Below are 13,794 nucleotides of genomic sequence, written 5' to 3' on the forward strand. Positions count from 1 at the left end.
ATGTTTGGAATCATGATTAAAACGAACAAGCACGCTTAGTTGGCGAGCATGAAGAGATGGAGGAATGGTTAGAGGGACAGAAACAAAGGGAAACATACACACTCAGCCTCAAAGTTACTTCTCCACTGTCAATTCGTCTTTTGTAGATTGGGTTTTGAAGGTGAATGTTTATCTTTTTAATTCGACTAATCAATGAGCTGTTAAACTATTAAGTAAGTTGAATTAGAGGCTTTCAAACACGCCCGAATCGTAGCTTAGCAATGGACAAGACTCGATGTAATTTCCGCCTTTTTTCTTCTACCTTTTTTTGTAAACAGATCTCATTTGATTGGCCATGAACATGTTTTACCTTTAAGCTATAGAAAGCATGATTTCGATTTAAAAACACATTATTAGTAACATAAATAAATCACAATCACTATACATATCAATTACCTCCCATGACATGAAACGAACCCCATTAGTTATGGCCACTTTTGATGAGCCGAAACGAAACAGATTTATAACCATTAAGCACGAACGCAATTACAGCAAATATGATTGGAATATTTCTTTTTTCCTCTTTCTCTTTTTATGGATGGGAAATCACAAAGCCTCATTTAACATCATTTATCGTGTGTGCTATTTTACAATTAACCATCGGGTACGAGTTCATTCTACCTATCAAAACATGCCTTTTCCACCCGGTATTAACCGCAAACATCCTCCGATATCGTGTCTACGATTGTTTTACAAGCTTAATGAACATATCAACCACAAGCTATGAAGAGAAACACGTTGTACAAAAATTATAGTATCCGTCATCAGAGAGGATTATTATGCAAAAAGAGGAACAACTCATAATAACATTTCGATTTCATAAAACAATTTCATTTCGATGTTTTCACAATTAAATGAACCGTGATCATTAATGTTACTCTGAATTTAATTTTCGAATTATTACTCGTTCCGCGAACATGTTCAATTAATTGGAACATTTATTCAATATCCGCAATTTATGTGATGGGTGAAATAACTCTCAAGAACTGTTCAATAAATGTCAGAGTAACGCCTTCTTGAACAGTACTCATTGGACAACAGTTTTCCTTTGATACTGTTTGATCTATCGATTATAATTGGCATAATTCAACGTATTGTTTCGTGCCCAAACACATTGTCCTAAGTAAATATATTCACACGCATCGTGCGGAATAAACTATTCCCATATCCACGACAAGCGCAAACCAATCATCAATATTCAGACAAACACTATCATACACACATCACCAACACCGGAAATATATTTTCCGGCGTTTATTGCATAAATCTTCAACAAGTTTCTTTCTCTGTACATCGCAAGTTGCCCATGAATTCCACCATGACCCTGTGGGAAATCAATTGGAATGGCAGAAGTACTTCTCGTAACATTTCGACATCAATTCAACCGGAGCCTTTACCTATGATACTCTTGACCAAAGCCCACAATCACTAAGCAAAGAAATGTTCCAACAGCAAAGCATCTTTTCCCAGACGTCCTACTACAAATAAGGAAAAACTTTTCTCAAGCCGATTGCACTAAAAGAATGGCATCAACATGGGCAAATGAAGCCAAAACTCAGGGAACGGAACTTTCCATGGCAACACAAATAAGGGTTTTCTGGTTATCTTTGACCGTTGGGCTGGGAAGGATTGAGGCAAAATAGGGAATGCCCGAACCATTGCCCCAAACACCAAACACGAATGATCTTTGGTTGAAAGGATAATTGAAGTAATGTTGCCGAACCATAAGAGAAGAATCTTTCTGGAAAAAGGTGAACGAAGGGAAGTAGCGCAGAATATTCGATTGAACTAAGGGACACTGTGGAACCATTTCTTGTACGAAATGATCATGATGAGACACAAATTCTAAGCGACCAACACCGAATCGTATCGTTAACACTGAAGAACCACATTCACATGCAGATTTTTTTCCTGGAAAGAAATGTCTGTGAATGTAAAATATTCACAAGTCAATGCACATTGCTCAAAGTTGCTATTTTATCTGGAAAGGTCTGCCCTACCGGATTGCCCATTCTCCGGTATCTCCCAGGGATGTTTTTAACCTTTTCCTTAGCAACGGTAACACTTAGCAATCCGATGCACCTGGAAGTTAATCCGTTCGTACGTTGCTAGCTATTTCCACGTTTTCCTTCCATTTCCACGATAAACAACTGACCGCCGGAAGGGGTTTCCATCGGTTTTTTTGCTCCGTTTCTTCCGACCTTCGTTTTACTGTTACCCGAGAGCTTTAAATTGTACGAAGATTGGCTGTATGAAGATACCATTTATGTGACCAGTTCTTGCTCGCTTTTGTGGTTGCTGATAAAAGTATGAGAAAAGTGTTGAATACCATAACAACTTAATATTCTTCATGCTTTTATCCAGTCTTCAAAAGCTTCAACTTTGCCTTCAAATAATTTGTAATATTTTGGGTCTTAAATAGGAATGCTGTTCAGTGTATGTTCAGTGAGTTCTGGAAAGTGTGTTCTACAACAATATCATGCGCTTGAGTCCACTCAAATTATGATAGAAAGTAATCCAAGTCTTCGAATGGTTCCAAGCGTAAAACGATTGAACTAAAGTGTTGTACCAGCGAAAAGTTGGTATACAGCATCAAACACATCACATTGACCGGCGTTCCACCAGCAAACCAGCCTATCCGAGTCATCACAAAATGACCGATATTAATCGCACCAAACAGAGCTATCTGCACAAACACAACGGCAAGATCGATCCGCAATCAGTGCAATCCCCATCGGTACTGCACTCCACGGGATCGAACACAACCGAACATGGCCGTGCGACCAGCAATAGCTCAGGCGGCTCGTTGAAACGCAACAATAGTCATCATCAGCGATTGAAAAAATCAAACACAAGCACTCTGGACCGAAGCTCTAATGGCCTGGTGGAGTACGGAGCGGATCGTACCGGCACTAACTTTAGTCATCATCCGCAGCAACAACAGACCGGAACGACCTGTACGAGATCCGGCGCCGGTTCCGGTCTAGCCAAGAGCTGGTCGAAAACCTCCAGCAGTAGCACCTCACAATCGACGTCGCATGGTCTCCCAGCGGAACAAACGCCGCACACTCACGAAACCGGCATCAGTGGCCGACCTCCGGGGACAAATTTAGCACCCACCGTCAAAACGGAAGCCTCGCTCAGTGACGATTTTAAACGCTTCCACACGCTCCGCAACAGCTACGGTGGCAAATCCAATTTAAATGTAAATAACACCGATCACATGATAAAATCGCAGGTCCTACTTCACCAGCAGAAGCTGCGCGAGTATTCTCGACAACTTCCCGCACAGCAGCACCAGCAGCAGCACCATGACAACGATAGCTACTCAACCTGCTCTTCGTCGCAATCCGACTACCAGCATCCTTCGCAACCACATCAGCAGCATCAGCAGCACCAGCAGAACCATCGCCACAAGCATCACACTCACTATCGTGTGCATCAGCATCAACACCATCAGCAGCAGCAGCAGCCACAGCAGCAGGCACAAGCCCACAATGTCCTACCGACTCAGTCCATCTACCCCATCTCCGCCACGGTAGCCGCAACAGCCACGTTGACGCGCGCCGGTGGTGGAGGTTCGATATTGAAAAATGCCACCAACAGCAACCATCAGGACCCGGTCGGGAGTCGGAACAGCCTCAAACGAGGACCGGGCGGATTGAGCACGCTGTCACTGTGCAGCTGCGACGCGGAAACGGAGGTAAGTGAGTCATTATTACAGGAATTTCCTTCTCTTTCGTTGTTTTCCGTCCCATTCCTCTACATTTTCTGCTTTCATCCATTTTTACGAAACGTTAGGTGGGGCTGAGTTTGCATGAGGTGGGTCGGGAAATGACCGATATGGTTTGTTAATCATTGACGTTCGCTTTGATACCATTTTTTACAATAGAAGAGGCTTAAAGCTGACAACTTTCCAGCTGGTTTCCCTCCAGGATTGCTGAGAGATGTAGATGCAGCATGTGACAGAGGCTATTATTTTTCTGGCCTTCGGGACAAACGAGATCCAGTGATTTATGATTATTTTTATAATAACTCATACTGAGATGGAAAAAATCTTTAATCAGAAATACTGTCCAGTGCTAGACTTGAACTAATTCTAAACTTTCCGTCGTCCGAGTCACATCATTACCACCGTGAAAACAACTTCCATTAAGACATTCCAACGAATCTCTTGTTTAATCTTTCACGGCCTCATAAACACCTCTAGCTTCTAGGGATATAAAAATTAATGTGTCTCTGAACGTGGACAAAAATCCCTGTCACTAAATCGTTTTCTAATCTTCTTAATCGTGGGAAGATTTCATTCGACGGCGCAAAGTAATTTCACAGATTCTTCTATTTTTAGTCGATAATCGTTTCCGTCCGGGTCAATATCATTTATATAACAGATCGACCAACGTCTTGACACTCCGACATTGACCACCAAGAAGAACGCCCCTAACACGATGAATGGTGGGGAGCCTAGACATTGAATTTGACCTGATGACTTCTTTTGCCGTCAGCAGACGTCAGGTCGGTGGTGTGGGAGTTTGTAATTAATTTTCTTAATCACATTATCATCATACTTCCGGGCAAGCAGCTTCTGCAGAAAATAAGAATGAGAAGTTACCGAGGGCGAAATATTACGTCGATAATGCCCTTCCAGATGCTATTGGTGAGTCAAAGCGAAGAACAAGCACTGGAGCATGGAAGAAATGTTTACATTTTTTCGGGAAATATAGAAAACGAAGAAAAATGAAAATGGAATTGAAGAGCACGCGAACGATGCAAGATTTCAAGTTAGCGGCGCCAATGGCTTGGAAGTCTTCAAAGCCACGCTTTGTTGGGGGATAAGAAATGGAATAAGCTAGATTAAACATTTCGTCTTATCGTCTCAGATCCAAATTGAAAACCCATCTTTCAACGTTCTGAGGAGTGTTGAGTGCCGTTATTGCTTCCTCAAGGACGTCTATTAGACCGATTCCTTTGCATTTCAGATTGTGTCGGTGTGAAAACTGCCTAAAATAGACGTTAACCTTTAATGGCGATTTTCACAGGTCAAATTGATAACACAGACGGAGCTGTCAAAAGTGGTTTGGTTGTTTGAAATCCTCTCTGAGGTATTTCCTTCCCTAGAGATCGTCAACAAACTCGTCGGAAAAGTTATTCTTGGACTACAAACATTTATTGGAAGTAATTACTGCCTGCTGTTAGTGTTTGGTTTTTCTCTTTCTGCTTTAAGCAATTGTTCAAAGAGCGGAATTCATTTAATATTGAAACAGTTTCCTTTTATGTTTACTTTCAACAGTACTGGAGATTGAATGAAAAATTGGTTTTATGAAAACCTTTGTTTGGAAGATACTCGTAAGAAACAGTAACCTCAAAAATGTTTAATATTAAATTGGTGAAGTAAATTTACTTTCCACACTTACATCAAACAGTGAGTGCAAATGATATGGAATCTTCTACTCAAGAACTGTAATCTATGTCCGTTTCATTCTGCAATAAGAGGTATACACTTTAAAGACCAAAAGCATCACGAAGATCAATTCTCAACGACTAAATTACTCTCTAACTCTTCAGGCTATCAGTGCTGACCATCGTATGATGAAGGCAAATACGGATGCTTTTGACTACTTGCTATCGCTTCAAAACCTCACAAGATCAACCCTCAATGCTCGAAATCTAGCTCACAATTACACAAATTGACCAATAACCATGCCTAATGGTACCATTCACATATCAAACAGATATTTGCAGCCAGTCCGTTCTCTCGGCTTAGGCTTTTTGGTGTGGACACACACAACGATGGTGCTTTACTCTACGAATCACAAGCATTCGTCCCATCCAACACTTTTATCGAACAGGAGCTGTGGACGTGTGAAAGTGTCACTAATACGGTTTCCTAATCTATCATTCCATGACTGTTGCTGGCATGTTCCTCCCAATTAGTTCTCAGTTTGGTGTGTTTGTCGAATGCCATCCCAAAGTTTGGTTGCCTCTCTGTGATGTGAAGCATTTGGCACCGAATCTAAGATTACTCTCCAGTCCCCGATGGAACGGGGTTGGATGCCCTCAACAACGGAGACCCATTACATTATGCCAAGTTACCTCACATTACTCTGACCATTTTATCTGTTTGATAGGGCTATTTCGAAACCAATTTTAGTCGCTTCTCCGATTTCATACGCTTCATTCTGTTCCTTTTTTCACACTCCCTACTCAAAAGCCCTGTTCTTATTAGCCGTCCCCTCTTCACAACACATTATTCTTTACGCTCTTCTCGTGGGCTCATGTCGTTCTGTTTCGATTTTCACCGAATCAAATATTTACAGATAATACCGAATCCATTAAGGCCATTATATCAGTACAGCCTGGACAGGAAAAATCCTCGCCAGCACACCTACACGTGCGAGCAGAACGCGCAGATTTTACTGCGACTGGAAAAGGACCGTCAGAAGAAGTTTGGCTCCATGGGAAAGTTGGTAAGTGTTTATTCGTTTCGTTTCGTTTTGACTGTGATTTTCCTTTCATCCGATTGTGTGTGTTTGGTGTGGTCGTATTGATCATCTGGGAACTGCGGAATGTTATCGGCATCTTTCTCATGTTTTTGACGCTTCACTTCTTAAACGATATGCGTAAGATCTTAGAACGCGTAAAGACTTTGCGGCCACATTGCCTACAGCAATTGCGGAAGACTTTGAAGAGGCCGTAAAATTGCTTACATTACGCTTACTTACCTGTTTTGAACGAACAACCGTTCGATGTGAAACCGTTCGAGATGAAAGCTCGGAGGATATTCCTCCAGGCTTTATGACGTACTGTAACAACAGGCTTCATCTCCCAGAAGAACCCCAATATACGCGAATAGAAGTGGATAACACCAAAACATTAGACGCTACCCTACATCTTCCGATACCCGATTCCGGGAATACAAGAGACCATCCAAAACATCCCAACAATATTGAAGTGACTAGAGAATTGCTTTGAATTCAACAAACCCGAAGCTAAACGGCCTATTTTCAACTGTTTCAAGTGTGGCAGCAGTAGCATAAATGGATGATATCAAATTTCAACAATGACAGAAACAATTAGCTTTCTCCGTATCAGCTTCGAAACAACAAATGCCGACAGATCGACGCTAGGACGCTCTTCGTCAACGATTTCTGAGGCGTAATGACGACAAAAGGCTCGAGAAAACTAATTTGCTAATGAAAACTCAACCAGCATGTCACTCAGCCAGCGCTACGAAGAAGAGAATCCCCTTTAGGAACTCTTCAATTTGGCCGTTTAACTGAAACGGTTGGAGGCTGCATTTTGCATTATTTTCTGGGTTGTTTCGGGTTCCATTAGCATCACCATCACCGTTCCCGATTCGTGACTAAAATAAACGACCTTGCCATACGCTTTCCAGAGTTGAGTCGTGTGCAGTGCGTGTTATTTTCGACATACTCTCATGTAGGACTTCCTACGACAATCTCGCGCCACCAGACACTCCTTTACTGCTGTTGAAACTCTCCTCAACTCATCAACACCACGACCACAACGCAACATAACGAAAGAGGAGTCCGATACTCTTAGGAACACAACTCCAAAATTCACAACTTAAAGTTTTTTACATTGTGAAAATAGTTCAAATGTACAATTAACCCATCGTTTTCCTTCTCTTATTTACTTCGCTTTTAGCATCTGACCACATCAACTGGTGACTTGAGCCAAGCGACTACAGCGATGCAACGGCACTCAAGTATAACGGGTGCATCCGTACCGACCTCGTCCGTTTCAACTCCAACTCCCACACCTCCCCCTCCTTTACTCCCAGCTGGATCCGGAAAAGTCGCCGGAAACGCGTGCAAGGTGGCGGCCAACGTACTTTCATTTGACTGCCAGCATGGATCGTATCCTCGGGGCGATAATTATGCCGAGGTAAGCTCGCACGTCATCTACATCTTGCTTCGTTTGATGTGTCCGCGTGATTGAGGGTGTTTTCCAGAAAATAGCTTCGTTATGGGAATGTTTGGCTGAATTATTTCAGCATTATTTCCTAGAGACTATTTCAAACAACTTTTCTAACACAATTTTTCAATCATTTATCTATATCAACCAACTCCATATGAGCATTCATAAAATCATCGCCATAGTTTCGAAACTTGATCAACTATGAATATATTCACCATTTTCCCATCGTTTGTGTAAAGGATCCATTTTTCTACTTCCGGCAAAGGTGACAGCTGTCAAGCCCTATCGGAAAAAGTAAAACTATAAACACATGACCTGCACAGGCTTTATCACGCAAGACTCCTCCTAAAAACGGTTCTAGCTCTTATCCTCTAAATCTAGACGCACATGTAACCCGACATCCATGCGGAACGATGTAGGAGGAGTTATTTATCTCCTGCAAAGCAAAAGTAGAAAGGAAAACAAAACTTTATCGCTTCGGAAAGCAAAACAGATCTGAAAAACGAAGCACTTTCCCTTTTTTTAAGGTCTGCGATCAAAACCAAACGATGTTCTCATCCACCGTGGCACATCCTTCCCATGAGTGAATGTCGTCGATGGCTACTTCCGGTCATAAATTATTGGACGCTTATCCAACCGACCGTTCGATTGCAATACCCGAGTTCTCCCGGTGAGCTCTATCCCGGCATAGACAAAATTTATTGACCATACCATTTTGCGGCCATGGTTTCGGAGTATTATTTATGGAATGTCCCTTCTCCAATGAAGAGCGAACGGAGGAAACGAAATTGCAAATTCTTGTTTTGCTGAGTTCCAAGAACTAAGCGGCAGAGCGAGTTACAGCGACCGGGATTCCGGGACTAAGAAGGATTCAATTGAGAAAACGTACTCGGGAGAGCCTTTGTACAAGGTGTGAGGACTTTCGAAGTTTTCGGGATGAAGAGATGGGGAATTCCGTTTGCAAATTGGCACTCCATTTTCACGCCCCAGCTGGCCGTAGCTGTTGCATTCCGATAGTATCGGTAAAATTGTTTCCATACTGAAGGCTTATCCAAGTTCCAAGGAAGAGAATGGGACCTTCTTAGAGTTTCATGACACTTTGGGACAATCCAGATTTATTGATCAAGAAAAGATACTCATTTTGGGAAAAGGTTTTATCTGCCCTGCCTGTATTTGTTGGGCTGTAATAAATTATTTATTTTCTAATAAAACAATTTGTTTTTTTTTTTTTTTTGATGGAATATACATCCATCATCAGAACGTTCGTTCGATTTTTAATCCATAACATTGAGATTAATTATGTTTCAAAGTTGTTTGATTAATTCCTTGATCCTTCATCCATAGTTCAGTAAAATCTTTTCTCTAATCCACACGGAACACCAAACATGTATAATAACATGCATGTTCCGTAGGTCAACATCAACGCTTCGGGATAAAATGGAAGTTTTTCTAGTTTGGTCGTCACAATTCCCAGCACAAAATATAAACTTTGTGCAATCAGGTCAAACATTCACTACGAAGATAAGGAACAGCAAAACGAAAAGTGGATAGATTCACATACCTTTAACCGAGGCAGAGATTAAAAAAAACTGAAGTTCGCTTTTTATGCAACATTTTGCATTCCATTTATATCCTTTTGAATAATATCTCACATCCACGGTAGTTGCTTTGTCGCCGTTAATGGAATTTTTAATGTCTTTCGACGATCTGTTTTTAAAGCAAAAGTTAAAAGCATTTCTACTCATTTTTCCCATGTGCATGTGTGTAGTTGTAAAATCGATAGCAAGAATACTGTTTTTTAAACCTTTAATTGAACTAGGTTCCTAGCAAAGAGCTTAAACATATTGTAAAAAGCTTAAAAAAGGAAAGATTTCATTCTGTTTCAAGGAAAACTAACTTTTACAGAAGTTTCTAAAACAACTCCATTAGTTTAATATTTAGCCAGCAATTCCTTTTATAAGTTGAACAATATTAAAGTAGTTGTTTTATTTACAGCCCAAAACTCATCATATTTTCGTTGGCTGATTTGTTCATTTAAAACGTTGCTCTCCCAAATGCATGAGTTTCCCTGAAAAGTAGCTTCATCGCAATTATGCACTCAGGGAAATCCAAAACTGTGGAAGGAAGGAGCCTAGTTCCGGACCGTAAACAATCGTTTACCTTGTCCAAGTAGCACATTTTGATTCCTAGAACCAGAAATGGCTAACTATTTCTCATGATGAACACCCAATTCTGAGTAATCTTTGTCGAATTGGTATGTTGAGGCAAAATGTTGTATGGTGTTGGTTCATGCCATTTCCTTCCACAAATATTATGTTACACGGAATCGCCATATTCCTATATCTTCACCCCAGCCAGTGCAATATTTGTTTCATGGGCTTTTTATTGAATGCCATAAAATGCACTTCCACCAGACCGGGTCACGAAACAGTTCAGCGAGCAAGTAAACATAAAACAGTCCCTGTTCTTACACAACCCAAGGAAGGAGAAACGACGCGAAAAAACAAAATGGTTACGGCTTTGCAATCACAATTTGCTACCCTTGCACACTTTCGATCAAATGTCTTGAAGTAAATAGGACGATTGATGTAAAACCAAAGTTCCAGAAGGTGTAGGAAATAGAACTGCAGAGTTCTCCAATTTTATCGACTGGCATTATTTCGAGCAGCTGTACTAAAATGTGTTTAGTATTGACCGGATGTACTTCAAACGTGACCTTAAGGGTCTGTGTGATTGAAACCATCGGAAAAGCTTTCTAAAAAGCAAGCATTGTGGTACTTACGAAAGCTTGAAAAACCACAAGAACGAAAAGAAAGGTAAAAATGCTATTCGTTATTTTAATTAACTTTCATATGTTGAAGGCTTTATTGAAAGTATGCAACCTTCCGAGTGGTTTCTCGCAACTTCCAATTAAGATTGATGAAAAATGAGATTTTTCTTCACTTCATTAAGGTAATTGAACATTTAGTTTTAATAAGCTTCACTGCGAGCGTTGTAAATAAAATTCACTGTCTTAATGTTTCTCTACTTTTCTAAGCTCATTATTAACAACGAGAATGAAACTGAAAGCAATAAAAGAGAACCAAAGCAACATGCTACAACACTCTGTTTTTCGTAGATCTACTCAATTGATGATCTTTCACTGCGTTTTTCTACGTTTTCTGAACCATATTTTAAGCATTTTTTTGTCCGTCCCTCGTTAGCATTGTCTAGTTTGGGGTTTTTTGAAGCTGCATTATCCTTTCAACCAGAGATTTGCCATTTCTCTTCATCAGCAATCAGACACAAATTTAATCTTAAAACAAGAACAAACCGAACAAGCCGTTCTGGGATGGAAGAGAGTCAAAAAGTTGGACAAAGATCTCTCGCGAATTTGAAAGCTTGTTAACTGATAGCCTGAGAACAACGGAAGAACAGCAAAAAGCGAGAAAATTACAAAACAAAACAACAAAAAGACACATGAAAAATGACAACTGAGGCAAGCCTGTGTTTTAGCCAAGCCAGAAATGGTGACATGAAAAGTAGAACGAAAAGAGAATCGTGGGAAAGACACAAAACATTACAAGAATTGGAGTACACCTCTTCTCCTGCTGGATGGATAGACAGAACAACACGACACGGCCTACGCCGTGGTCTCGTTGTACCATTTCATTTCCCTGCTCGCAAGGCATTTATTCTCCTCATTTCCATTATGGCCCAACGTCATAAATATCCGCTCCATCTGGCGTAGTCAGATCATTTCTCTGCTGCCATCGCAAAGTGCCGAGGTAGGAAAAAAGCTCCGAGCGTTACGGATCACCGTTGTTGTGCTTTTCCGGTCTGTTTTGTGGTTTTCCACGACCGGGGCATTACCATTAGTTGCATCTCCGGTCTTTGGGAATCGTGGTCGATGTGGGAAGTGTGCTCGAACCCGGAGAGTACAGATGCGTTAAATGTGCCAGAGCTACCAGTTTGTCATCCACGTTCGCGAAACTCAACAGCTGCAGCTACAGCGCTGGGAAGCTGACGGTTGCAGGAGGGATCAGCGAGAAAAATGAGTTCCCTTCACGCTCGAAGCCATTTATTATGTGATTACGGAATTGTTCTACACTTTTTTTTGTTGAGGTTGAATGCATAGTCTATTACGATGCATCCTAAATGCATTTCCGGTGTTATTTGTGGAACGATAAGCACTCGGGAAATTACTCATTCCTTCAGTATGATGGTGATGCTACAAATAATATTTCATTTAAAATAGTTGTATTGAGTATTATGTTCGGAAAACGATACTCGGCCATATTTCCAATCAATAATCAAGACATTTCAAACAGGAATGATGCCTCAACTGAAGCTAAATTCCAACCACTCGCTCCACACAGTTTAACGCTCATTTGCACAATCCAATATCAGTTATGCAAAGAATTTGTTGTGTTTGTTGAGCAACATCATATCCTTTCTGCTTGCAGGACGATTCCTACAGTGAAGACATGATACCTCCTCCGCCACCTCCACTGAACCGACGTCCATCCTACGGATACGGTTGTGTGGTGCAACCTGTTGCATCCGGACCGGAACCGACACACACAGACCAGCAGTCGATGTACGAACCAACTGCCCAACCCTCTAACCCAGCCAACATCAGCTACGGACGTGAAGTCGACGGTCTGGTCGGCAGCATGAATCAGCCGGATCTGTTCAACTTTGCCTCAAACACAAACGGTTCGTTGAGTGGAACACTAAAGTCAACACTGAAATCCGCCAAATCGTCGACAAACGGTAAAACAACTTCCGGCTCATTGGGCATGCCTGTCGACGGCAAGTCGAAACTGAACGACCCGCTTCCGGTTATGATGGTGGACCTGATGAACGGTAACACGGCCGCATCGCATCCAAATGGAAATGATCCGGCCGGCACAAAGCCATATCCGCCTTACTACTTCGATGATAATTATCTACATCACCACTACTACTACCAGAACGGAGAGGATCGATTCGGGGAGACCGGATCTGACGTGCCGCTGAAGGAAGCGATGGATGCCACGGGACAGTTGTATCTGTACCATCAGCATCACCACCATCCGGACACGGTCACTGCTGGCTACATTCCCAACTACGACGCACTCAATCTTCCTGCGAAGTACAATACGATCGGGACGAATGGAGACTTGCCACTCGCGGGCCACTTCTCCGGATCGGGAGGCAAGTATCACACGCCTGGCGGTGGAGGAGTGGGTCATCATGCGAGCTCGTGCAATATCAACCAGTACTCCGGCTCGACAAAAAGCAACCTCATTGCATCGCACAACCATCACTTCTCCAACTCCATCAGCAACTTCAACTTCAATCCCTCGCAGTACTTCGGTTCGGGGCTGGAACCGGCCCCCGGTACCACCATCATTCCCGGTGGAGTGATGGGTGGTGTAATGGGAGGTGGTGATGGTTTTCCTTCCTCCTGTAGCCTTAACGGAACTCCCAATAAACAGCAACCGCATCCTTGGAAACACCGCCAATGTCCGAGTCGTGGTTCCAGCAGTACCGGATCCGGATCATCGAGTAAGTATGCTGTATTTGAAGGAGTAGGAAGGGATTCTACCAGGCTTTGTCCTACGTGGTTAAGATAATGTAACCCTGATTTGAATTTCGCTTCTTCGATTTTGAAGAAACGATCCAAAGTTCAGGTACAAGTACCATGGAGTTCCGGGGAGTTTGTTCCTTATGTAGCTCCTTATGATTATCGAAAGATTGCTTTATTAAACTATTTTCAACCACAGCATGTACATTGCGGTTTCCAGGACTCCCACCCTCTCTGAAATAATTTGAGGTTAGACCATCATT

At 41.9% G+C, this 13,794-nt stretch overlaps 4 protein-coding genes across 4 annotated transcripts in view; 3 read left to right on the forward strand and 1 right to left on the reverse strand.

Annotated features, from left to right (window-relative positions):
• LOC125763339 (laminin subunit alpha-1) overlaps positions 1 to 13,794 on the forward strand; it is a 272,329-nt gene that overhangs the window by 125,404 nt on the left and 133,131 nt on the right. The gene's annotated exons all lie outside the window — the stretch shown is intronic.
• LOC125763388 (rab3 GTPase-activating protein catalytic subunit) overlaps positions 1 to 13,794 on the reverse strand; it is a 356,077-nt gene that overhangs the window by 37,448 nt on the left and 304,835 nt on the right. The gene's annotated exons all lie outside the window — the stretch shown is intronic.
• On the forward strand, positions 2,228 to 6,680 carry LOC125763487 (hormone receptor 4-like). The gene is made up of 2 exons (XM_049426727.1): positions 2,228 to 3,742; positions 6,357 to 6,680. Exons 1-2 carry the CDS (start codon positions 2,693 to 2,695, stop codon positions 6,585 to 6,587), a joined length of 1,281 nt encoding a protein of 426 aa, XP_049282684.1. The 5' UTR covers positions 2,228 to 2,692; the 3' UTR covers positions 6,588 to 6,680.
• LOC125763404 (uncharacterized) overlaps positions 7,481 to 13,794 on the forward strand; it is a 41,436-nt gene continuing 35,122 nt past the window's right edge. Inside the window, exons 1-2 of the mRNA XM_049426586.1 lie at positions 7,481 to 7,947; positions 12,426 to 13,512. Of these exons, the coding sequence (XP_049282543.1) occupies positions 7,753 to 7,947; positions 12,426 to 13,512 (1,282 nt within the window). The 5' untranslated portion in view covers positions 7,481 to 7,752. The remainder of the gene's footprint in view (positions 7,948 to 12,425; positions 13,513 to 13,794) is intronic.

This window comes from Anopheles funestus, chromosome 2RL, assembly GCF_943734845.2.
Source record: "Anopheles funestus chromosome 2RL, idAnoFuneDA-416_04, whole genome shotgun sequence".
Lineage (NCBI taxonomy): Eukaryota > Metazoa > Arthropoda > Insecta > Diptera > Culicidae > Anopheles > Anopheles funestus.